Source organism: Pituophis catenifer, unplaced genomic scaffold, assembly GCF_029215685.1.
Source record: "Pituophis catenifer annectens isolate HBS135680 unplaced genomic scaffold, rPitCat1.0.hap2 SCAF_1, whole genome shotgun sequence".
Lineage (NCBI taxonomy): Eukaryota > Metazoa > Chordata > Lepidosauria > Squamata > Colubridae > Pituophis > Pituophis catenifer.
The window spans coordinates 163,808,613-163,834,018 of record NW_027256881.1 but is presented as its reverse complement, the minus strand read 5'-3'; the positions used below and the strand labels follow the sequence as shown (position 1 = coordinate 163,834,018).

General features: G+C 40.9%; 1 protein-coding gene across 1 annotated transcript in view; it reads left to right on the top strand.

Annotated features, from left to right (window-relative positions):
* Nucleotides 1-1,970: 1,970 nt before the first annotated feature.
* Nucleotides 1,971-25,406, top strand: part of MLPH (melanophilin) — a 123,199-nt gene continuing 99,763 nt past the window's right edge. Inside the window, exons 1-4 of the mRNA XM_070956766.1 lie at nt 1,971-2,002; nt 8,424-8,557; nt 16,000-16,221; nt 17,969-18,105. Coding sequence (XP_070812867.1) covers nt 8,448-8,557; nt 16,000-16,221; nt 17,969-18,105 — 469 coding nt within the window. The 5' untranslated portion in view covers nt 1,971-2,002; nt 8,424-8,447. The remainder of the gene's footprint in view (nt 2,003-8,423; nt 8,558-15,999; nt 16,222-17,968; nt 18,106-25,406) is intronic.

The following is a 25,406-nucleotide window of genomic DNA, read 5'->3' as shown; positions in this document are numbered from 1 at the left end:
ATTCAGTGGTGGGTTGCCCCCGGTTCGCACCAGTTCTATAGAACTGGTAGTAAAACTGGCGGGAGGCTCCGCCACCGACCCTGATGTCATTGAAATGCTTCTGCGCATGCGCAGAAGAGCATGCACGTACACGAGCAAAGTGAGCACGCGCGCATGGCCCTGTTCTGAACCTTTAGTAAAGGTAAGTAGAACCCACCCGGCTTAATTTAAAAATAAGTAAATGAAAATATTCTACTACTATATTATATTATATAAAACAATGTAAGAGGAAAGGGTGAAGGTACAGAGTAGGTTTAATGTGGAAGAGAAAATATTAAAATAACCATTCCAGCACTCTATATTATCTGAAGAGTACTACAGGGATGTAATCCTAATTGCCTTCTGTACCTAGAAGTCAAGAACAAGTCTTATAGGCTCAGGTTACAGGAAGTTTAATTTTGCTTATTACAGAAAGCCTCTTGATACTGAGTCATTTGGCCAAACAAATGATGTAAAAATTGCCAAGCTCTCTCAGTGAAAAATTTCCAGCCAAAACTGGTCTCAGTAGGTGCTCATCTCTGAGATTTCTGCAGTGAGCAGGGGATTAAACCAGATGCCCTTGGGGGCCTCCTCCATGATATATTTATGTAGGCTGGCTCAGTGTTGTTTGTGACTGAAGAATTAACTAAAAACTGTTTTACAACACTCCATATGTTATATATATCTGCATTAATATGTTCCAAACAAGCTTTGCACAATAATGAATACGACAGTGATATCAAAGAAATTCAGTGTACTACCTACACAGAACTTCCTCTTCTAAAGCCAAGTGCTACTAGCATGAAGGCATTCCAACAATGAAGTCAATTTGTATATTGCATTTGATCAAGGAGGCAAATAGGTTTGCTGGATAGAGAAAGAAGAAATATTGTCAAGGAAGCCCACAGCTTACAGACAGTGAATTCCACATTCTTTTGCTTACAGCAATGAATACTATAAATAAGTTTGTTCTTCTGTTGCCCAGCCCCAAGCACATTTTTAAAGAAAAAAAACTAATTTAAATGTCTTCTGCTTCTCTGTCTGGACTCTTTAAGATCTAAGGAATAACCAGTTCAAAGTATTGTGAATTTCCTGTTCCCTCCTGATTTGAAGTGCAGGATCTAATTTCATTCTAAAGATAAATCAATGCAATGTCTGTATTAATTATCCTGCACACATTTACTTATTCAAAAGAATGTTGCAGAATAATATTGGGGAAGGTAATTTTCCATACCTTTACATCCAAAGAAACCTGTGCAGTGTGTCACTTGCGTGGAAACAATCTGAGAACTGGCTTTGCTGTATTTATATTTTAAGGACAGAAATTGGTGCAAAGAAAAGTCCAGGATTCATCTGATCTAACATCCTGTTTCCAATGTGGGGCAATTGGATACTTCCAAAAATTAAAGCAAGGCATGAAGGACTAGTCTCCCCTGTTGTTTTGTTCCAGTAATTTATATTCAGAACTGCATCGTCTTTGAATAGAAGGTTTCAGTAATCATCATGACCTTTGGCAGGCTCACCCGTATTGCTTTTTCAAGTTCCTTTCTAGTAAAACAACAAAATGTTTCTTTTGCAAACCCTAAGCAAAAATCCCCTTTGGATCATACATACAACCTCTCTGCAACCTTAACAATCGTTTTGTGCAAAACGACTTGCCAGCTAGCCATGCCCAATGGCATTTGGGGGGAAACGTACAATGCCGGGCAGCTGATTAACCGCGGAGCTGGGCCCTCCTGCCGCGTTCTCTGCAGAAAGGCAGTTCTGCAGGAAGTTCACGCGGAGTCAAGTGCTAATCGGACCATGTGATCGCTGTGCCCGATTAGAGGTTTGTTCTGGGGAGCTCCAGGCTAGAAGAGAAGATCGGAGAAGTCTAGTGTGGAAAGCATGTGATAGAAACTTTTTGTGTGCGTGTTTTAACAAGATTTACAGCAGGAAAGAGACAGAGGTCTTGTTATTCCCAGCCAACAGAGATTAGCACCAGGTAAGAAAGAGAATCAGCCCGTGTCAAGTTAAAATGTTGTTTGTTAAACACGTTTGCCCAGTAGAACTGACCGTTGAGCGGCCGGGAGCCTAGATGCGGGGGATCGAGTGAAGGTAAGGCTCTCTGACTGAAAGTAGGTGGCGGGCAAGGGACCTTTGTAGGTAGAGGCTCTGCACCCTTCGTGTCCTTTTTCCTTGGGAACCGAGGCTAACTCTGAAATCCTCGCACCAACTGCAGTATTACACTTGGTAACTAGCATTGTTTTGTAATTTTAGGATCAGAAAAAGGATTAGCCCCTTTTACATAGTAGATTTCAGCTAAACGAAGGCATTGCAAAGAGTATCCAGGAGATCAAAAGTGGCATGTGAAAGGGTCTTTCTGCTCATTTTCTTTTCCGGAAATGAAAAACATAAATTAACTATTACTAAATGTTCATTGTATCAGCCATTTCTAATGTCTCTTGATTAATCAATGCAAAGCATGAAAACAAATCTTTCCCAAGTGCTTTATCTGAAAATCTGACTAGAGTGCTTGGAAAGGCCATCAGCAGGCCCCTGCCTATTTACAAATAAACAAGGAAACTGATCTTGCAAATACATTAGCCTGCAAACAGAAAATTGAGATCTAATAAGTGTTTGCAAATCTGTCCAAATCCAATAAGTCTGAACAAATGGCCTGCAGATCCAGTACTTTTTAACTATCATAATAACACTAATTAAAAGAAAATTATTTTACTAAAATCCAGTAACATTTTGTTTTGATTATGTGTTGCAAGTGGAATTCAGCTCTAGAGACACATTCAAGTAGTTTTCTTGGGAACAAGATGGAAATGGTTTGCCATTGCCTTCCTGTGTGTTGTGGATTTTGTTTTTCTTTGTTGACTTGCGGAGCCCTAAAGGCTTCTCTCTGGAGGGACTGAACTGCTAAATTTTCTCATGGTCTCCCATCCTAGTGCAATCAAGAATAGGTTACCTCTTACTACCTAACTGGACAGAGGAAATCTTTGGCATTTTGAGTTGAAGTGTCAGTGGCATGAACTAATTTCTTCTATTCTCTTTTGATCAGCAGAGAAATGGAGTAAAATGAAGGGTTTCCTAGACTCCAGCCTAGTTAGCACAGTCTCAATATGCGTGTGCTTTACTAAACATTGCAAGGCTCTATCCTGAACATGGTTCATGTGAGTGTAGAAACTCCCTCTGTATATAGCTTGGAACAAAAGAGATGCTCATTGCAAGTTAAAGAAAGAGTTAAATGGTTAAGTGTAGTTCATTTACACTAGAGTCTAGACTAAATAGAAGTGAGTAACTACATCTTTTCCACTGTAGTTATAGGATGACTTGACCAATTCCTGGCAAGGAACAGGTTTGTGTGTTTCATTGCATTGAATTATGCATCTGAGCAGAGAGGACCATTGATCTCCTTCTGTTACATCCATTTAGAAATGGGTATTTAAGCCATCTTTCTCCATGCAGACCATTGAAAATAAACAATGAAGATGAGTATAACACTAATCTAATCCCAAAGTCAATCTGGTGTGTAAATAAACTGTGGATTGATCTTTTCTTTAAAAAGAATGGATAAAATGTCAGCTAGTCATGATAGCCATGACAATGTTTTTATTGGATTTAAAATGATCCGATAAAGCTCTAAAATGCCATTTTTGGGAATACTGTGTAGAGTTTATATTACAAGAATCTGCAAATAATGGTATAGTACCCACATTTTAATATGCTGAATACTGCATGGCAGAGGTACCACCAAAAATCATATTTAATATGTTTTGTGGAATTTGGATCCATGACATAACTTCTCTTATCCATTATTAACTAATTCTTATCTTCTGTGATGGGAAGGCCACATCTCCTCCCCCCCCCCCCCCCATATACACTTCAACAAAACCAAAATGTTAAATCCCTTCTAACAAATAGAATATCATTGTGGAACATTTAGAATCTTGACAGGTGTTAAAAGATGCAAAGGAAAATCTGCAACATATGAAATGAGCTTTCCTCTTTGGGGGAAAGTTCTGTTCTATGACAAATAATTGCTATTTAGTTACTCCATGTAGTGTTCAGGTCCAGAAATGCTCATCAAATTAGGAGCAAACTCCTGATATACAGTATATTGTCTGAAGACAATGGTATTACAAACCATAATGATTATTTATTTGATGGTTTGTATCCTTTATTACTTTTACAAATAATTCAAGGTGGTGAACATATCCAACACAACTTCCTTCTCTTATTTTCCTTCCAACAACAAACCTGTGAGGTGGGTTGGGCTGAGAGAATGACTGACCTCAAGTTATCCAGCTGGTTTTCATGCCCAAGGGGGAACTTGAACTCACAATCTCTCATTTTTTACTCTGGTGCCTTAGCCACTAGACTAGTGGTTCTCAACCTTCCTAATGCCGCAACCCTTTAATACAGTTCCTCATGTTGTGGTGACCCCCAACCATAAAATTATTCCTAAAACCATTGAAAATATGTGTTTTCCGATGGTCTTAGGTGACCCCTGTGAAAGGGTCGTTCGACCCCCAAAGGGGTCGTGACCCACAGGTTGAGAACCACTGCACTAGACCAAACTGGTTCACCTTTGCTGTGAGAATGTATTGATGTAATGCAAGAAACTGACTGAGAGCTTTAGAGTTTGCCTGATTCACTTTGGATTGATCATTTTGATCTTCAGCATTGGACAACGGCAAATGTCTGTATTTTCTATTTGGCTTTATTCAGAAAAATTGAATTAACCATTTAACCATGGAATTTTTATGGCAGCTGTTAAGCTATGGGCCAGTTTCCCTGAAAAACAGAAATGCCAGTTTTTTGCAAAACCATCATTTATTTTATTTATTTATTTATTCAATTTATATACCGCCCTTCTCCTAGTGGACTCAGGGCAGTGCACAGCCAAAACTAAAATACATAACAATACAAAATTTAAAATTAATTAAAAGAATTACATACTTTGGCCCGAATTAAAACAGTGCGAATTAAAACCCATTAACAAATTAAAACTAAAAATTAATAACCATTAAAAACTAAAAAAGGGGGGCGGGGTTCACGCCAGCCCTGCTTGCTGGAAAAGAAGAGTTTTCAGGGCACGGCGAAAGACCCAAAGATCCGATATCCTTCTTATCTCCGGGGGCAAATCGTTCCAGAGGGCGGGGGCTGCCACAGAGAAGGCCCTCCCCCTGGGGGTCGCCAGCCGACATTGCCTGGCCGACGGCACCCTGAGGAGTCCCTCTCTGTGGGAGCGTACTGGTCGGTGGGAGGCTATCATAAACTGCAGTCATTGACTGTGTATGATGGTAGAAACAGATATAAGTGCAATCTGGTTGCCAAGTGTCCAAAGTCCGATCATGTGACTATGGTGGGGTAACCATTGGAATTTTAAATTTGGGTTGTTAATACCCTCCCGATATGTGCATTGAAACTTTGAACGATGGCCAAGTGACTGGTTTTAAGTTGAGAACTACCTGTAGACAGACTTAACCTTTATGAAAGATCCATTAATTGGGGGTGGGGGGCTGTCTTCTGAGCTTCTCATCTCAAACCTTTTTTTAATGTATCTGAATTTGGTTATTTTAGGAGAGAATTCAATAAAATGTGCAGTCATAGTATGATGTTTATTTAGCCATTTTTTGTTTGAAGACTTTTTGTGACAAGAGTCCCCTTTTGTGGGGAATACCCTTGCTATTGTTTCAAATAAATTATGAAGACTTTGGCAAAATAAATTACAGCTCATTTAAGTGACTGTTTGAAGGTACAATTGCACTGTAAAAAATGATTTATGACCATTTTTTACACTTACAACCATTGCGGCATCTCCGTCACATAATTAAAATTCAGATGCTTGTATGATGGTTGCAGTGTTCCAGGGTTATGTGATCACCTTTTGTGACCTTCTGACAAACATAGTCAATGGGGAAGCCAGATTCTCTGAACAACTGTGTTACTAACTTAACAATTGTAGCGATTCACTTAACAACTGTGGCAAGAGAGGTCGTAAAATAAGGCAAAGCTCACTTAACAAATGTCTCAGTTAGCAAGAGAAATTTTGTACTACTCTGAAGTGATACTTTACCCTGATTGTAATAAATTGTATATGTACTGGGCACACCCTAAAAAGAATATTTGCACTATCCAAAATATGGATCACCAACTAATACACATAGCACAATAGAACTGATTACAAATGAAAATATAATGGAAGCACACAAATATTAATGAGTTAATGGGCCTGCATAAATAATTTGCTGAAGGCTTGTAAAATCATGGAGATGAATTTCTTAGTCAGTGGCCATCTTTCTCCACAATTCTGAGAGTCTTACAGTTCCATTATTTAATATAATCTGACTTAAACAACAAGGTTTTTAAAACATCATTGCTTTATTAGGTCTGTTTAAGCAGAGAGTGTATTTAATAAATGGCAGAAATTGAACACAAAAGATGGGATTGATCTATTTCTCTCTTCGTATCTAAATACAGCTGTTTGGAGTTGAGATGCAAACATTCAACTTTAAATTACTCACCAGCCATATGTAATATCTCATCAGAAGATCCATTATGGTCTTTATTATGTGCTGTCTAATGAGCAAAAATATATTACACATAACTGCCAGCAACATCTGGCTTCCTGTTGATAAATTAGGTAAATAGGTGTCTTCCTAATCATATCCAAGTAAACAGGTAGATTGATGAATCTAAAAATCAAATTTCATGTGACATTATTTGCTCATTCAAGCAGAATGTTACATATTTATTTGTGTAGGGGCAGCTCCATATTAGTAGGGGAAGAACACATGAGTGGAAAAAAATATTTCATAGATATGGTCTCCAAATAATTGTTTATACAGACTTTTCCCCCTAGTACAGGTAGTCCTCGAGTTACAATAGCTCACTTAGCGATAGTTCAAAGTTATGTCACCCCCCAAAAGTACTTACAACACAGTCCCAAAATTACAAATGTTGCAGCGTACTGCACAGGTACAGTATATGTGGTACCTCACTCGACAGTAGTAACTGTGAGAGGGATCTCAGAGTCCTAATGGACAATCATTTAAATATGAGCCAGCAGTGTGCTGCAGCTGCCAAAAGAGCTGTTAGTTTAGAGTTCTAGACTGCATAAACAGGGATAGAATGAAGATCACGTGAACTGTTAATACTACTTTATAATGCCTTGGTAAGGCCACACTTGGAATACTGCATCCAGTTTTGGTCGTTGAAACTCTAGAAAGAATGCAGAGAAAAGCAACAGAGATGATAAGGGGACTGGAGGCTAAAACATATAAAGAACAGTTGCTGGAATTGGGTATGTCTAGTTTGAAGAAAAGAAGAGCTAGGGGTGACATGATAGCAGTGTTCCAATATCTCAGGGATTGCCACGAAGAGGAGGAATCAAACTATTTTCCAAAGCTGCTCAGGGCAGGACAAGAAGCAATGGATGGAAACTAATGAAAGAGAAAAGCAACCTAGAACTAAGGAAAAATTTTCTGAAGTTGGAACAATTAATTGGTAGAACAACTTGCCTCCAGAAGTTGTGAATGCTCCAATACTGGAAATTTTTAAGAAGAGATTGGATAACCATTTGTCTGAAATGGTATAGGGCCATTATGGCGAACCTATGGCATGTGTGCCACAGGTGGCACACATAGCCATATCGGTGGGCACACAAGTTCAGCTCCAGCACACATGCGCGCGCCGGCCAACTGACTTTCGGGCTTTCTGGGCCCACCAGAAGTTGGCAAATGGGCCATTTCCGGCCTCCGGAGGGCATCCGGGGGGGATTAGGGAAGGCCGTTTTTGCCCTCCCCAGACTCCCAGAAGGGCTCTGGAGCCTGGGGAGAGAGAAAAACAGGCCCACTGGGCCATTGCTTTAAAGAGAGATAGTTCTCTCTTTAACTCGTCCTAAATAAAAGCTAGTTTCTACATTATTCAGAGAAAACACCATGGATGCTTCCTGTAAATCTAAACAGTTTTAAACAAAATCTAAATGTGAGACCTGCCCCAATCTTATCCTTTAGGAAAGAAAGACCCTCGATTCCATTCGATTAAAGCAAAGGGTTCTTTTACTAAAGGTGTTGGTTGCATGTTTTGAGAACGATGAGATATTTGGGGATAATCCACATATTTTTTTCAAGGTGCCTGGCCTTGGGATGCTGGTACAAACTGGATCTGGCTGCTCTGGTCTTTATTACCTGTCATTCCCACTTCCCGATTTCCATCACATACACACACAGCTTTATTGCCCTTCCATCTTCCCCCCCTCCTTTCTAACCTTAGATGGTAGGATGCCTGTGAGGCACCAAGCCGAACCAAGCAGAGCTGATACTAAATGTGCCTTGGAAAAAACCCAAGTATCTCAAAATATAATTGTAGGCATGTCCGATTTGATTACATTTATCTTACTTTTATTTCAGTTTTAGGGATTTTACTTTCTAAAAATGGGAAAGAAGCTTGACCTTTCCAAGTTAACAGATGAAGAGGCCAAACATGTCTGGGAAGTAGTTCAGCGGGACTTTGATCTGCGCAAAAAAGAGGAAGAACGTTTAGAGTGAGTATTTAAAACATAGTTATTTGTCAGATGAAAATGCAAAGTGGGTGTTTAATATGCATTTTCAAGCTGGTTTTTTTATATTGAACCATATAAAAATAATATTAAGGAATATAATCCAAATTATACCATCGCAAATAGTTTATTCATATTTATAATGTTGCTTGTTTAATAAGCTGCTCTCCATTTATTTATTTATTAGTTTTTTTGTTTGTTTACATATACATACATACATACATACATACATACATACATACATACATGAATCATGCAGTTGGGAAGAACTTTTAGCCAAACATGAAATACTCAACACATTTGAATGCTAGAAAGATCTCTAACAGCCATTGCTTTTTTGGTTTGTTTGATTGTTTTCTGAACCGATAAAAGAAGAATATGAGGGAGAGTGGAGAAATATTTGAAGGACGTCTTATAGTAAGGTTTGATGTGTAAAAGTGTTGTTTGGTTTGATAAAGGCTTTGGCTAGACAGGACACATTGCCATACACCACAAAATATATATTTTTCAGTGTTGGGCTTTGCCTTGAAAATCTAATGTCAGTATGGGAAATAAGAGGGACAAATATTAAGGAGACAGGAAAGCCCAATTCAGACTTGTTAAAGATTTTATTTATTTTGTGGGAAGAGTCTGGAAGTGACTCATCAAAATGGGAGGCTCCTTAAAGTATACATTTATATTAATAACTCTACAGTATCCATAATCAGAAAAATAATATTTTCCTATGTCCATGGTGAGCAGACTGTACTCTGAGTGGTTCAGGAAGAGGAACATTTTGGCAAAAAAAATGAGAACTCATTCTCGTCTAATCATTCTAAATCTCCCTGGGCAATTTAGACTTCGTATGTTCACATTGCAGAATAATTCAGAATGGATTCTTGTACTTAGGCTCATAGGCCTTTCTCAAAAACCAATGGATTATTCTAGCTATCTAGAACTCTTTGGGCACCTGGAAAGCTGCCCCTTTTGCTTCTACTGTCCACTGACTTTCAGTATTAAGATAGGCTTCTGTTCTTCCTCACATTTTTTGAGAAAAGTAGCAGCCTGAATTATAGACCCTAGATCCTGCATGGAATGCAGCCAATTTATTGATTTATTTTTGTTTGTCTCAAGTACCAGAGCCATCAAAATAGCTTACTGTATAGAATAAATATATGCAATAAGATCATAACCACAATGTCACAGTTTAGTATTAAAGAGCCAAGAGATAATATCAGTGCAACATGTAGAGTACAAAATTAAAATAATTCAAAAGTCTGCTGAAATAAGAATCCTTTCAGCTGTTGGCCAAATGTCTTGGCATGGCTCCTACACACAGGGTCTGCCTTGCTTCTAAAAACAAACTCTGGTAGTGATCACTTTTGTGAGAGAAGATACTGTTTTCAATACTCTGATCAGAAATAATTATGTTTTAGGACAGGGGTCCCCAACCTGTAGACTGCAGCCCATTGCCAGGCCGTGGCCTATTCACAACTGGGCTGCATGAGTGGTGGGCTGGCGCACATGCAACCCCAATCACACGAGTGGCGGTTGCCAGCGCTCACAGCCCTACTTATGCAAGCGACAGCACTTGGAGTGTCAGGCAGCTTTGGTGAATCTGAAGGAGCACAAGACCACAGCCCCAAAGACTTCTCGATGGCAAAAGCTTTTGCAAAGAGGCAAAGCTTGGGGGATGGGGGGGAGAGTGATCTCGCACTGCTTCAGGCCTTCCGTCCTTTTGCCATGGAGAAGCCTGAAAGAGCTGTGACCGCACCTCAAAGGTTTCTCTTCTATCTTGTGTGAATGGAGCTGCGCATGTGTGAGCCGGCCCGGTGCTCATATGGCCCAGTTTCCCTCTCCTCCCCAGCCGGGCCGCCAAGTCACAAAGGTTGGGGATCGCTGTTTTAGGAAATAAGTATCACTTCAGCTGTGCCAAAAAATAGACTAGATTTCCACAAAAGCTAGTTCTGATAACTGAGATTTCCAAATACCTTCTACTCAGAGTATGATGTATCCAACCTGAATTAGTGATTGCAGCCAGATCCCCTCTTAATTATTTATAAGCAATTAGAGGCTGCAAATAACAAGAGACTTGCAAATAATCCAGGCCTTCCAACAAATGGCATAGCTAAATGCACCAGCCAAAGAGGAAGATTTTCTTGGCAGGAATAATGATTTGTACATTCAGATCCAACCCTGGAATAACCACAATTCCAAAATTAGTTTTGGAATCTGTATCTCTGCTTTTGTCTTTTTCCTTTCCAAATTAGGTCTCTTCTATCCTTTTTTGTCATTAGATAGCTGCTACCTGTTGCAATTTCTGTGTTGCTGCTCCATTCATGATCTGATATAGCAGAATATGGAATCATAGAATCACAAAATCATAGAACTGGAAGGGACCTTGGAAGTCTATTGGTGCAACCCTCTGCTCAAGTTAGGAGATCTTATACCGTCCCAGACAAATGGTTGTACAATCTTTTCTTGAAAACTTCTAGTGATGGAGCACACACAACTCTGGGACACAAGTTGTTCCATTGATTAATTCCTGCCAGAAAATTTCTCCTTAGCTCCAGGTTTGAATTCCCTCTGATGAGCTTCCACCCATTGCTTCTTGTCCTGCCCTCGGGTGCTTTGGAGAATAAGTCAACCCCCTCATCTCTGTGACAGAGCCTCGTGTACTGGAAGATAGTTAATAATGTCACCTCTAATCCTTGTCTTCATTAGGCAAGATGTACTTAGTTGCCTTAACCTTAATTTAACTTAATCTGAATTTGAGAACAGTTCTCAATTGTGCTGAAATATAAAGAGGCTATAGTAATAATAATTTATTAAACTTATATGCCATCTCACAACAATCAAACAAAAAAATTACAATAAAAGCAATAAAAAATAAAAAGATGGCTAATGGGTTGAAGCGAGGGGTCTCCCTTTTCCTTGCCAAAGACAGCAAGGTGAGGAGCTATCCAGTTCTCAGGGAAATCTCTTACAGGGCAGGTGCTGTTTACAGAGGTGTGCTTTCAAAGTCCCAATAGATGACATTGTTAATCAGAGTAACCAATAGGATGCCAATCTTGCAGGATCAAATTGGCTAGCTAGATTGTTACCAACAACAGGTCCTAGGCCATGTACTTTTTCCATCCTAATTGTAGCTATAAGCTTGATAAAATGAGGCAAAAATAGTGATGAAATGTGAGATGTGAAGTACCAGATTCCCCTACATAGAAGCAAGATTTTCTTGCGGCTGTTCAACCAGACCCCCCTCCATCCATGTCCTGATCTACCAGAATTGGGTAGATGTAATGAATAAACAAATGTGGTAGTTTCCATCATGTTTACTTAAGATGCAGAAGGTCTTTTCCTACCATCTAATTATGGAGCCAGTTAAATCACTAGCATGAAATGAAGTGGGTTTCATGAGTAGACAGATAGTAGGAGCTTTCTTGAGTTACTCAAATAAATTATTTTCTATACTATAATAAAACAGAATGTAACCTCCTCAAAGCAAAGCCCCCTTTTTTCATTGGGTTCTTTTATGGCTGTAAAAAGTAGATGCAAATGATTTGATAGATGTTACCTTACTACATGGAAAACGTACATTTTAAAAACTGGTAAAAGTTAAAGTTCAGCATTTATGAAATTATTCACATGTAACTCTTGCATACTAAGCTGCTCATTATGTAAATGTTCTGTAGAAACCTAGGATTACTTTATTGTGCTGATATCCATAGTCGAAACAGAGTTTCAAAATATCAGTTATATAGGCACTGATATTTTTCATATGTATAAATGCTTAACTTCTATATTTGACTTGTTGAGCCCCTAAATTAATCTCCCTTTTTGTCTGTGTACACAATGTATTTACTTATTTATTTGGTCATACCTCCAGACATTTGCGAAAACAGAAAAAGCAAACATCTCAATGCACTGTTGCTGGTTAATATACCACAGAAGCAACATTAATAACTATGTATATTAAAATTTTCCAGTTATACTTTCCAGTCCTACCCACCTGGAAATAAGCCATCAAGGACCTGTCCTACAGTGCAAATACTACATTCCTTAATCATCGCCTCAAAGGCAAACAAAAGATGGTGTGTATTTCTAACTGTGCTGAAAGCAAGCAGAAGTCTATCAGACACCCTGGCGGATCTGCGCTGGTAAAATCCAGCTTAAAAGTGTTCATTTATGTGAGATGTTGATTGGAATATATTTTTAGTTCCTACAAACTCAGATGATTATTCCATATTCCTTTACAGGGCAAAGATTTTGACTTCAGCCCAGGGCAGGAAAGGAAGATTTAAAGCCCCCCTCACTTAAGTGCTGTTGACCCTTATCTACCCTGTTTCCCCCAAAATAAGACATCCCCTGATAATAAGCCCAATCGGGCTTTTGAGCGCATGGCAATAAGGCCAAGCGCTTATTTCAGGATTCAAAAAAATATAAGACAGGATCTTATTTTCAGGGAAACACGATAACTCTAAGCAGATGCTGATTGTTAGTTGAGTAGATTCCTGTACATAGGCTTTTAACAATAAATCAGTTTAATTGAACCTTCATATGTGGATCTGCTCTTTCATGCCTGACAGCCACTGTGCAAGACTCTTCTGGATTTGCGCTGAATATACTCTGCAGATGCCTAAATCACTATAAGAAAGAAACAGAGCTACCCATGTTACTCTTAGTGGGTCTAATTACCGTTCAAAATTTGTGACTCAGGCATATTCTCATTCAGCAATTAAGAACCTTCAAGAGGAAGCCCCTAATTTGAATCTTACTTCTGCTAATATGACCTTGGAAGCTGTATTTTTTTACCCTTGGCCACCCACCAACTTAGTAAACAAGACAAAATTGATGATGATGATGATGATAGTTTATCACATAGGACAATAATGATATCAAGAAAGTTTATGAACTTCTAAGTATTTGTTTTACAGGGAAATGTCACAAAAGATAGATTCACCAGATTTCTTCAGAGGATGTCTGCTTTATACTTTGAGATCTGTGGATTTAGAGTATGATGTGGTTAGTAATCATGTTCCATGGGAAACCCAATTTTCTCTCCTTTAGTCTAGATAACTAAGCTAAATAATGAATGTCATTTTAAAGTAATACCCAAATGCAGTCTCTTGTTCCCACACATTCTTTGATGTGCTAAGCTACAGAGTTGGTACCTAACAAGTTAAAAAGCAAATGTAAATCTCAGGCCCAAGTGGAGGGATTGTTTCAGTGGCTTCTTCTGTCTAGGTGTTTCTCACTCTTAGCAATTTTAAGAAGCATGGATTTCAACTCCCAGAATTCCCCAGCCAGCAGGAATTAAAATCCACATATTTTAAAATTGCCATGGTTGAGAAACACTCATCTGTCTGGATTAGTCTCCCTTTCCCTTCTAGTGTACTAAAGCCAACGCTTAAAAGTAATTCAAAATCTATGCAGAATTACATCTATGGAGATTCTCTGTGATTTTGAGAGTTCAGCTTTACATGCACAGCTCGGTGGTATCTGCCCAACCTTTGCAAACCTTAAAAACTTAAATTGAACCTGTCTACAACTTCGGGGATGACTAGGAAATGCCAGGCTTGTACACTATTAAAAAAAAAAAAAATCCAGAAGGAAACTATTCTTGTTTTCTTATAGAAAAAAACTAGTTAGATATAACTATTAAACCATTAGGAGTATAGTATTTGGAGAAACAATATGAAAATTTTAGAGTGTTCTTGCTATAAGAAATGTGGAGTGTGTGCTTGGAATGATTATGTTGTTGTAGGATTCTGTGGAATATTTTAGGGGAAGTCTCTTTATTCAGTTGATACCACAGAATAACAATAACCCAATTAGTGTAATTCCTGAGTCCCAAGAAATCAGATTCAATCAGTGGCTTTGTTTACAAATTAAACAGTATGAATATAGAAGTTCAACTGTCATGAAGGCAAGAAAGGATGATTCTGTCTGTCTTCTGAAAATGGCTCATAGGTGGGAGGGAAACTACTGCATTCCTGTGTTGTGCCTCCAGATGACAAAGCCATTCCAAAAATGATATTGTAGGGTCTAGAACTACTCGCCGTAGCCGGCTCATTGCCGCCAGTTGCCACTGCCAACAGATCACTAAATGTTTTTGGTAGTACTGACTACAATGGGACAATTCGACGTGGCCAGCTCAGCAGGGTCAGCTTACCACAGCCAACTTGTCACCACCAAGTCACCTCTGCCAACTCACCGCTGCCAAATCACCATAGGACAACTCCATATTGCCAACTCGCTGCGGGGACAATTCGCTGTGGGCAGCCGGAGGGAGAGCCGAGCAAGTGATGGACAGAGCAGTGGCCTTTTTTTTTCCACACCCCCTGCTGCCACTCTGCGCTCTTCCCTTCTGCTCCCTCAGCCACTTGCCCAGCTCTGCCTCCAGCTGCCCACAGCAAGCTGTCCCCACGGTGAGTTAGTTGTGTGAGTTGTCCTACAGCGATTTGGCAATGGCAAGCTGGCAGAGGCAACTTGGTGGTGGCAAGCTGGCTGCAATAAGCTGGCCCTGCCGAGCTGACCGCACTGAGTTGTCCCATTGTAGTCAGTATTATCAAAAACAATTAAAGATCCAGCAGGATTCACAGATTTGTATTTTGGAAGAGAGAAGTAAGGAAAGTACTAGATCACGGGTGTCAAAATCAATCACATTACATTTTTTGCCTTTGCGGAGCCGGGGTGGGCGTAGCCTGTGCAGGGAGGGAGTGTGCTTGGATGGTGGGTTGGAGATGGTCCTTGATGTCATGGGTTGTCAGTGTCATCTCCCTTGAGCTCTCCTGAAGCCTTTAGTTGGACTGATGGTTTCTAACATCCCCCTCCCCCCTCCAAAGAGAAAGCAACAGAAAGTGGCTACAGAGCAGGGGCTCAAACAGAAAGACAAGGTAAAAAGAGATATTTGGTGAATAAATAAAAAGGTGTAGTTTGGGAGGGAAGTAAATTTAATAGGGGGTAGTATGAAATGGATATTTAGTAGAATGTTTTAATTCTTTTTTTTTTAAGCCTTCTTAGGTAGATATAATATGTACAGTATACCTTCATATACAGAAGCCGGAAAATCCTGGTCCTATCAATGTATGAAAATTCTGATCCTTAAGGAAAAAAATTAACAAAATTTAAACTGTAGGTTGCAGAAAGCTGCCCACTGCTGCTCTGTTTCACATAAGGAATTTGAATTTTAAGTGCCCCATTATGAATGAATAATTTACCTTCTCTCATATTTTTATCTGATTAAATATCAAAAGCTTTTTTTGATACCATTTACTTAAATATACAATATGGATATTATTAATGTTATTATTACCAATTCCATTTATTATGGCCACCCACTCTAGAAGACTCTGGAGGGCTTGCAGTATTCAGAAATGCATGCCTATATGTGAGTGTGTGTACTGTGTGATAAACAGATGACAGTGTTTATTTATTTCTACCCAAAGGGATCTAAAATGCAAAATTGAAAAAGAAAGCACTAAGCGGGAGCTATTGTCCAGTCAATACCACCTCAATGAAACACTCTGTATCCATTGCCTGCAACCCTTTAAGTTTCTATTAAACAGCAAACGCCAGTGCTTGGACTGCCACTTGTACATATGCAAAAGTTGCAGCCAGTACAACAAAAAGGAGCAAGGTTGGATATGTGATCCATGCCGCCTAGTTAGGTAAGTGGATTAGACAAGAGTTTTGTCATCTCCTTTCTTTATTACTGTTCTGACTACATATTAAGTGGTAACTTTGTTAAACTTTTAAATTTCTTATGTGAAGCATAGCTTTCATGACTTAGCAAGTCTTACAAGAATATTGTGTTTAGTTTGGTTAGTTTTGGTTCATTTGAACCAATTGAATCCTGTTAGTAATACTGTATATCCAGAACTGAGAACTAGTCATGATGAGAGAAAAATTATGAAACCTGCATGGTGATGGATTGCAAACTATACCCTTTTATCCTTGTGGCCCAGTGCTGAATGCAACTATATAAAATTTGTGTCATGCTGTTACAACGTATGTTTCATCACTTGTTATCCCTTCTCTCTCTGGACATCTGTGAGAGTAGAAATTAGAGGAAGGAATGGACGGGGTGTGGGGGGAGAGATACTAATATCAACATCTTCCATTATTAAAAGAAGGAGACTCTTAAACTATAATTATCCAAAGGACACAACACATAGGATTATTCCTTGGCTATTTATTGTAATAGCCTTATAAATATGTTATGCTGAAAGATAGTGATCCCTGCAAAGATAACAGTAAATTGAGACACCGTTTTCTTTCTTTTTTTTTAGCTCCTTAGCTCCTTGTACTCATCTAAAAGCAAATTAGCTTGAAGCTGCTTTTTTTTCCCATTCTTAGAATATGAGAGTTTGATCTACTTTCTAGATTGGCAAATGTTTAACACTATGTTAAAAAATGTTTTAAAAGATATGTTTAATGCAGTATTTTTAAAAGTTAAATGTGCAAAGATAAGAGCTGTGCCTTGTCCTTTTTTTGGTCTTTTAAATTGCTAAAACAATAAACATTTAAAAATATTTTTAAAACCTCTATTTTTCATGGATTTTCCACTGTTATTTATGGACAATACTTCTGTTTTATCTGCCTCTTCTGATATACTTTAGCAGCCATTTTCTTTTTGTTTCTTACTTCCTTGACCATCAAAAACTAGTAATACTAAGTAACTAATCAGATTTACCCTAATTCTTATAGCAACATCATTGCCATGATAGGCCTTAATTGATGAGTATTATTCATATGATCTGCATAGAAACACATAGATCATATGAATAATCCTCATCAGTTAAAGGACTATTCCTTATTTAAAGAATACCAAATGTGGGGCATTAGAACTTTTCTGAACAATGGCTCCTACTTTCTGACTCAATACCACATTATCTTATTTCAAAACTAAAGGCAATTCTCTTTACCTAGAATAATTTTGAGAAAATACAGCCTTATGTTTGCATTATTCATACACAGATAACTAATGCATTGTATATAAAAAAAAACTTTAATCTGGATGCATGTACCTTGAGCCAAAAGTGTGAAGAAAAATGCGAGTAGCTCGTTCTTTAAAGAGTTCCTTCTTAAAATGAAAACAGTCAATATGTGAATTGTATTTATTTATTTAATTAATTAATTACTTTTTATGTCACCATCTCCCTTTTAAGGCAACTTCGGGTTGCCTTGCAAGTTATTCAAGAACAGCAGGACCCTGAATTTTCTATTTAGATGACTACCCTGAATAGGAGTAATGTATTGACAGTGCTCGGGTTTATTAGTTATATTTGAAAGCATTATCATTTTCTAGAATATTTTCAGTCTTCCTCACTGAAACCAGTCAGGATATTTTAACTGATAGAAAATTTGGAAGAATCGATCCTGGCTAATGTGTACTGTCTCTCATCTCTTGGGCAGGATTGTCAAAACTGGATCACTGGAATGGTATTATGAACATGTCAGAACTCGGTTCAAGCATTTTGGAAGTGCTAAGGTGATGCGATCTCTCTATGGAAGGATGTCGCGTGGACAGAAAACAAATTCTACTTTGCTTGGTATGAGCTATGGTCTTAGTGAGATCTTCTCAGTAACTTTCTTTAGAGAGCTTGGAAAATTCTATAAACCACTGGATACCAAATTAAATAACGCATCACTATAATTATCTCTGAATAACTGCAGTCTATTTCCACATATTACATTACTCTCAGGCCAAAGAATGTGGTTTTCCAGCTGGTTTGATCCCCATCAACTTTGTTTTAGAAAGTTAATCACCACTGGGAAATGATTTGGAAATAGTGAGTTGGAATGAGTTATTTGATAGTTAGTTCATTCTAAAATTAGGGATATCCATTTGAAAGTAAAAAGATCCACTATTCTAAAGATAATAATATGAAAAAATTGAAAGAATAAGTTGTAACAGTGAAAATACCAACTAAGTGTTTGATGGTCTTTCATGTTTTCCAACATTCAGACTTGGTATGCCGTGCTAGGAGAGATAATGGTAATATATGGAGAGATAATACAATGTCACTTTCTTGATTGCTTCAAATAAAGTTTGTGACACAATCATACTGCCTCTAATATAGTAATTGAGAGTGTCTAATTACGGTATGAGCTCCAGTGTTTACTCTTACCTATCCTTTTGATTAGTAAAACTAGGAACATTCTGTTCTAAAGAATCACTGATTTCTACCATCCTTTTTTCTCAATGACCACAGAATAATTACCAGAAATAATACAACTAAAAATTGTATCAAAAATATATTGATTGATAAGCAGGAGTTTCTAATCAACAACATTGCAAACCATAAGAAGTTATCATTATGATGCTATGCTTTTTTATTGAAAAGAAGCATTCTTCTGTTGTAAATATAGTAGGCCTATATATGATGGCAAGGGAAGAAAATGCTTCACTTGAATGTGACATTGCATATATAGCTCCATCAGAAAAGCTACACAATCCCAGGGAAATGTATTTTAATTTAAGAAATTTAAAATAGGTCTGTGCACTTGAAAGCATGTTTTCCCTTGAATCCAAAGAATTGCACAGCCCGATTGATAATATGCATGTTTTTAGAACTGTGATATGGTTTTAGAACTGAAAATGTCACATTGTTTTACAGATAATCAGGGCTTAAACTGGGTGAGAGGGTGGCAGGGATATAACACTGCTAGTAAACAACCTAATATCATGGAGTTGGATTAGAGTAAATATGATGTACTTCATACTATAAAAATATCTGCTTCTGTAAAAGCCTTAAGGATTTGTAACAGTGGTGAAATCTAAACCAGTTTGCTACCAGTTCGCTGGCCGTGCGCCAAGCGTGTGCGCATGCACAGTTTGCACCAAACACGTGCTGTGTGCACATGCATAGTTGCACAAAAGGAGGCTTGGGAAGGTAAGTAGAACAGCGGGGGCGGGGGAATCAGCTATGGTGCATGATCTTGGAAACCTTTTTTAAAACTTTTTTAAAGCATTTTTTGCTACCGGTTTGGGTGAATAGGTAGTAAAAAAAATGCTTTAAAAAAGTAAAAAAAAAAAAAAAAAGGTTCAGACAATCACAGCTGTGCCGCGCAATTGTCCGAGCCTTTTTTTTTAAAGCATTTTTTAACTAACTAAAAAGTTAAAAAAAAAAAATTCCAATGATCAGCTGAGCAACGCATGATCGTCTGAACTTTTTTTTTTTTTTTTTTTTTTTTTACTTTTTAAAGCATTTTTAACTTTAAAAAATGTAAAAAGTAAAAAAATGCTTTAAAAAGTAAAAAAAAATGTTCTGGCAATCGCGTGTCGCTCAGCTGATCGTCAGAACTTTTTTTTTTTTTTACTTTTTTTTTTTTTTTACATTTTTTTGTGAACCAGTAGCATTTTTTACTACGGTTTGGGTGAACCGGCCAGAACTGGTAGCATTTCACCCCTGATTTGTACCCTTTTTTGTTTAAATAGCCACAAAAGAATGGTCATATGTCTGTGTACAATCATTTATGGAACTTTGCTTGTGGTTATTTTTTTTCCAATTATGGCTCTTTGGATCCAACTTAGAATTTCATTCTCTTAATCAAAAGGCACTGACTTTCTGCTGGTTTCTTGGGACACATTAACTTCCAATGTCTTTCCTTTAACACATTCTTCAGTATGGCCAGAGTTTTCTCAAAGCTACCTACTGTATTTGTGTTTAGTGAATATCCTATTTCTTGTTTGATGCTTGTTGTATTCATCACCTCTCATGCCACAGAGAAGCTTCATGAACATTCTGATAGTTTTCAGACACCATTTATTTTATTACTAGCTGATAACCCGGTGTTGCCTGGGTATTTATTTATCCCAATCCTGTGTTAGACAGAAAGAGCAACTTCACCCTGAGCCCTGATTTCGACGAGAATTAAATTAGTTAAAAATGTTTTCCCTGTGCCCCCAGAAGTGTCAAGTAAAATCACCTTGTTGTTTTGCTAGCTGATCCATGATCATTTGGTATGGTTTTTTCTGATCTTGATTTAGAAGGGGCTTCTTTTCTGTGATATATGCACTAAGCTGTTCAATGTTGTAGTTCTTTTCTCGCATGCAGTCTGTGTGAAGTACGTCATGTTGGTCTCCTAATGATGATCATGGCCATACATTTGTCCTCAAGAATAATCAAAGTCTTGTTGAAACTGTCCAGACCAAAAGTAATTTCTAATGTTGGCTTCTCCCTTGCGCTGTTTAGAGAGTCCATTGAGTGGGCTATCTCCTGTCCGATTGGTCCGAGACTGAGTAAGATGAATAAACACGCCTCCTCTTCCTGTTATCCCAGTTCTTTACTCAGTCTGATCCAAGAGACTTGTGTTTTCCTTGTGCTCCATTAGTGGAGCTTTTCTTTACAATCTGCTCTTTCTCCTCAAGGCGGGAACGGCAGTTAGGATGGGTGGTGATCGGTTGTGAGTTGTTAGGACCGAGTCTGCAGAACAAGCTTAGCCCCGCCTCCTTGCCATAGCCTCCAGTTTTTCGACTCGGTCGAGTAGGACACACGTGCCTAGGCTTCTCGCAATTCTCTGCTACAGTTTACTACCCTATTTTTTCATCTCAGACCGCATTCCCAGCGTGAACGGCCTTTGCCTGTCTCCGCTGAAGACCGCTGACGAGTGTGGAGCGGTTGGGCTGCCGGCCGGCAGACCCTTCAGTGTGCACGAGCCTGCTCTGCCACACTTCCTGGAAGTTTAGACCTTTCTCAGTATCGGCTGCGACTTGGGCTTCGCTCTGCAGCTTTGAGGCGCTCCGTTTGTTTTTCGCGCCTATTTAGATCGTGCTAGTGCCTATTCGGCTAGCGATCTCGTCCTTGCCGGAGCGGTTCAACGGATTGCGGAGATCGGGGCCGACTGAAGTCTTCGCTCTAGCGTTTCAGCGTCGGCCATTTGGTGAGGTGCTTTGCGGACGGCGGCCTTTCTCCGGAATTCAAAATGGCGGACGCCATAGTGCCGAAGGCTTCCTGCTCCTCTGGCGGCAAAGGGAAGAGAGCCCACGAGCCTGATCCTCAAGAAGGGACTTCGGGCACCCAGGGAGGGAAGAGGTCTAGGTCCCAACGCCCTGCTAAATCATCTGGGAAAGGGTCCTCCTCGTCGGCCAAGTTTACTAAGGAGGACGAATGCCTCCATAAGGCTATGGAGCGTGCCTTTAACAAGGCAGCTCCTGACCCTAGCACAGTGGCCAATCTTCCATCTTCGGTGGCTACCTCGTCTTCCTGCCTTGATCCCTCAGTGCCCTTGCCTAGTGGCTCTTCCCTTCCACTTAGTTTGCCCCCCCGGTCACCGGATATTTCCATCCAGGGGGATAATGGGTTGGGTACAGAGATTGCCACAGTATTCCCCTCCCCCCAGACTGAGGCGGATTCTAGGCCCCAAGATCAACTGGGTGGGGGGCCCGTTTCCACCGCTCAGATCCCACAGGAGGCTCTACCTGCGGTTTCTCAAGTTCCCCAGCAGGCTATTACCCCAGCCTTAGCTCAGTTGATTGCGGATTCTATCCGACAGGGCATTGCCCAGGGCCTACAGGAGAGGGCTTCCTCTCGTGTTTCCGAATACCTTAATGACCAGGCTCTGTCCGCTAAGTCTCAGCCTTTGGTCTCTGAACCCCCCCTTCAGGAAGGAGATGTTTCTCCTTCCAGGGACAGCCACGAATCCATTTCAGGGGAGGAGGACACCATTATTGAGCAGGATTTGTCGGAGGACGAGGGGTTAGAACCCGACCACCCCTCCTTTGTGGGTCTTTTCCGCCCCCAAATGTTTAGGTCCCTCCTATTTAAGGCACAAAACACCACCTGCCTAGGGTGCCCTGGGACCAAGCCCAAGGAGCCCTCTGGCAGTTCAGACCCCGCAGCGGCCTTATTTGAAGAATCTTCGGTTCTAACGGAAACCATCCCGGCTCCTAAGCTGTTCTCCGATGTTCTGCAAAGGCAGTGGAAATTTCCTAGCTCAGGCCCCGTCCCGAACTCTGGACAAGAGATTCTACAATCTGGCTCCAGACTATGCCGCCTTGTTACAAATCCCGGTGGTATTTATTTATTTATTTATTTATTTATTTATTTATTTATTTATTTATTTATTTATTTTAAATTTATATACCGCCCTTCTCCCTGAGGACTCAGGGCGGTGTACAGCCAGAATTAAAAAACATAAAATACAAATATTAAAAAACAATTAAAATATATATAAATTTGGTCCAAAATTAAAATACAAACCAATTAAAACATTTAAAATTTCTTCTTAAGCCAGCCCGGCTTGCTGGAAAAAGTGGGTTTTAAGGGCACGGCGGAAGGCACTAAGGTCTTGGATTCTCCTTATCTCTGGGGGCAACTGATTCCAGAGGGTAGGTGCCCCCACAGAGAAGGCCCTCCCCCTGGGGGTCACCAGCCTACATTGATTGGCTGATGGCATCCTGAGGAGGCCCCCTCTGTGGGAGTGCACGGGACAATGGGAGGTCATCGGTAGCAGCAGGCGGTCTCGAAGATAGCTAGGCCCGATGCCATGGAGTGCTTTAAAGGTGATAACCAGCACCTTGAAGCGCACCCGGAAGACCACTGGGAGCCAGTGCAGCTCGCGCAGGAGCGGTGTTACATGGGAGCGCCATGCTGCTCCCGTCACTACCCGTTCTGCTGCATTCTGGACCAGCTGGAGCCTCCGGGTGCTCTTCAAGGGGAGCCCCATGTAGAGAGCGTTGCAGTAGTCAAGGCGAGAGGTGACGAGGGCATGAGTGACTGTGCACAGGGAATCCCGATCAGGAAAGGGCCACAACTGGCGAATCAGGCGAACCTGACAAAAGGTCCCCCTGGTTACAGCTGTCAGATGTTCCTCCAAGGACAGCTGCATATCCAGGAGGACTCCCAGATTGCGAGCCCTTTCTGTGGGGGCCAAAGACTCGCCCCCAATAGTCAGTGATGGAGTCAACTGACTATATTGGGATGCTGGGAGCCACAGCCACTCAGTCTTGGAAGGGTTGAGCTTGAGCCTGTTCCTCCCCATCCAGATCCGCACAGCCTCCAGGGACTGGGACATCACTTCAAGGGCATCATTGGGGTGGCCTGGGGTGGAGATGTACAGCTGGGTGTCATCAGTGTACTGGTGGTATCTCACCCCGAAGCCACGGATGATCTCGCCCAGCGGCTTTACATAAATGTTGAACAGAAGGGGCGAGAGGACCGATCCCTGCGGCACTCCACAGATGAGAGGCCTCGAGGTCGACCTCTGGGGTTGATGCCCCAGTAGTAGCGCTGGCCTCTCCGGTTCCCTTGTCCGGCCCGTCGGAGGAGTCACTGTGCCCGGAAGATCGTAAGGCTGAGAGATCCCTGATTAAGGGGCACCAGGCTTCGGCTTGGGCTGTGCAAGCGGCATCGGCGGCCTCATTCTTCAAAAGGGCAGCAATTCTATGGCTGAAGCAGTTGGAAGGCCGCATTCCGGCATCGGATGTCCGCTCCCACCAGGACATAAATAAGATCCTTGCCTCAGTGGAGTTCTCCGCCAACGCCACGTTGAACGCCGCCCGTTTTTCTGCCAAGGCCATCGGCTCAACGGTTACGACCCGGCGGTTGCTGTGGCTAAAGAACTGGCAAGCCGACATTCGTCATAAGTGGCGCCTCGCTTCATCGCCTTACGCAGGGAACAAGCTGTTTGGCGCTCCATTAGAACCTCTGCTTGTCGAGACCTGTGACCACCGTAAGGTTCTACCTGCAGTTTCTCGGCATTCTGATTCCAGGCAACCTTCTTCCTTTCGGCCTTCATCCTTTCGGACCTCCGACTCCGGCTATTTCCAGCAACAGTTTCCCCGACCATACCAGCCCAGGGGACCAATGGCCCAAGACAACCAGGTCAGACAGGGATCCCATTACCCCCCTAAAAGGGCCCCCCGTGGAGGTAGAGGCAGGCCCTTCAGGCGGGCTCGTTAGAGTACCTTCTCCTTCGGTGATAGGGGGTCGTTTAGCTTACTTTTCCTCCACATGGGACACCACTATTTCGGATAATTGGGTGAAACGGGTTATTAAATTTGGTCTTCCCCTTGAATTTAGGTCTGCCCCTCCTCAGTTGTTTTTGCGCTGCCCTGTATCCCTCCTTAGTCTTAAGAGGTCCTGAGTGGAGAGGGCTATTAAACATCTGTTGCAGTCCAGGGCCATTGAACCCGTCCCTAGGTCCCAATTTAGCCAGGAGTTTTATTCCCGTTTGTTTTTAGTTCAAAAGTCCTCCGGGGATTGGCACCCCATCCTAGATCTGAAGGCCTTGAATCGGCACATAATTTATCACCGATTCAAGATGCAATCCCTGCAGACAATTCTTCTTTCCATCCGGGAGGGGGACCTTCTATCTTCCATCAATTTAACAGAGGCGTACCTTCATATCCCTGTTCTCCCTGAACATCGTAAGTTCCTTCGGTTTTGTTATGATGGGAACCATTATCAGTATCGGGCCCTGCCCTTTGGGTTATCATCTGCCCCTAGAGTTTTTACAAAGATTATGGCTTCCCTCATGGCCTATCTCAGTGGGTTGCCCATTAGAGTTTTATTTTACCTGGATGATATTTTAATTTTGTCCCGATCCCCTAGTCAGGCCCAACAGGATTTAGCGGCCACCCTGCACGTCCTTGAAGACTATGGGTTCTCTGTCAATTGGCGTAAGAGCCATCTGACTCCCTCCACTAGGCTTCAGCATCTGGGGGCTATAATAGATACGGTTAGTTCGGAGGTCTTCCTGTCCCCTGAACGCATTTCCAGTTTGGTCACGTTGGCTTCCCGGGTGCGGCGCCAGAGCTCATCTTCTCTCCTCACCTTGTCTTGTCTTCTTGGCAAAATGGTGTCAACGTTCGGGATCGTCCCTTGGTCGCGGCTGCACAGCAGGAACC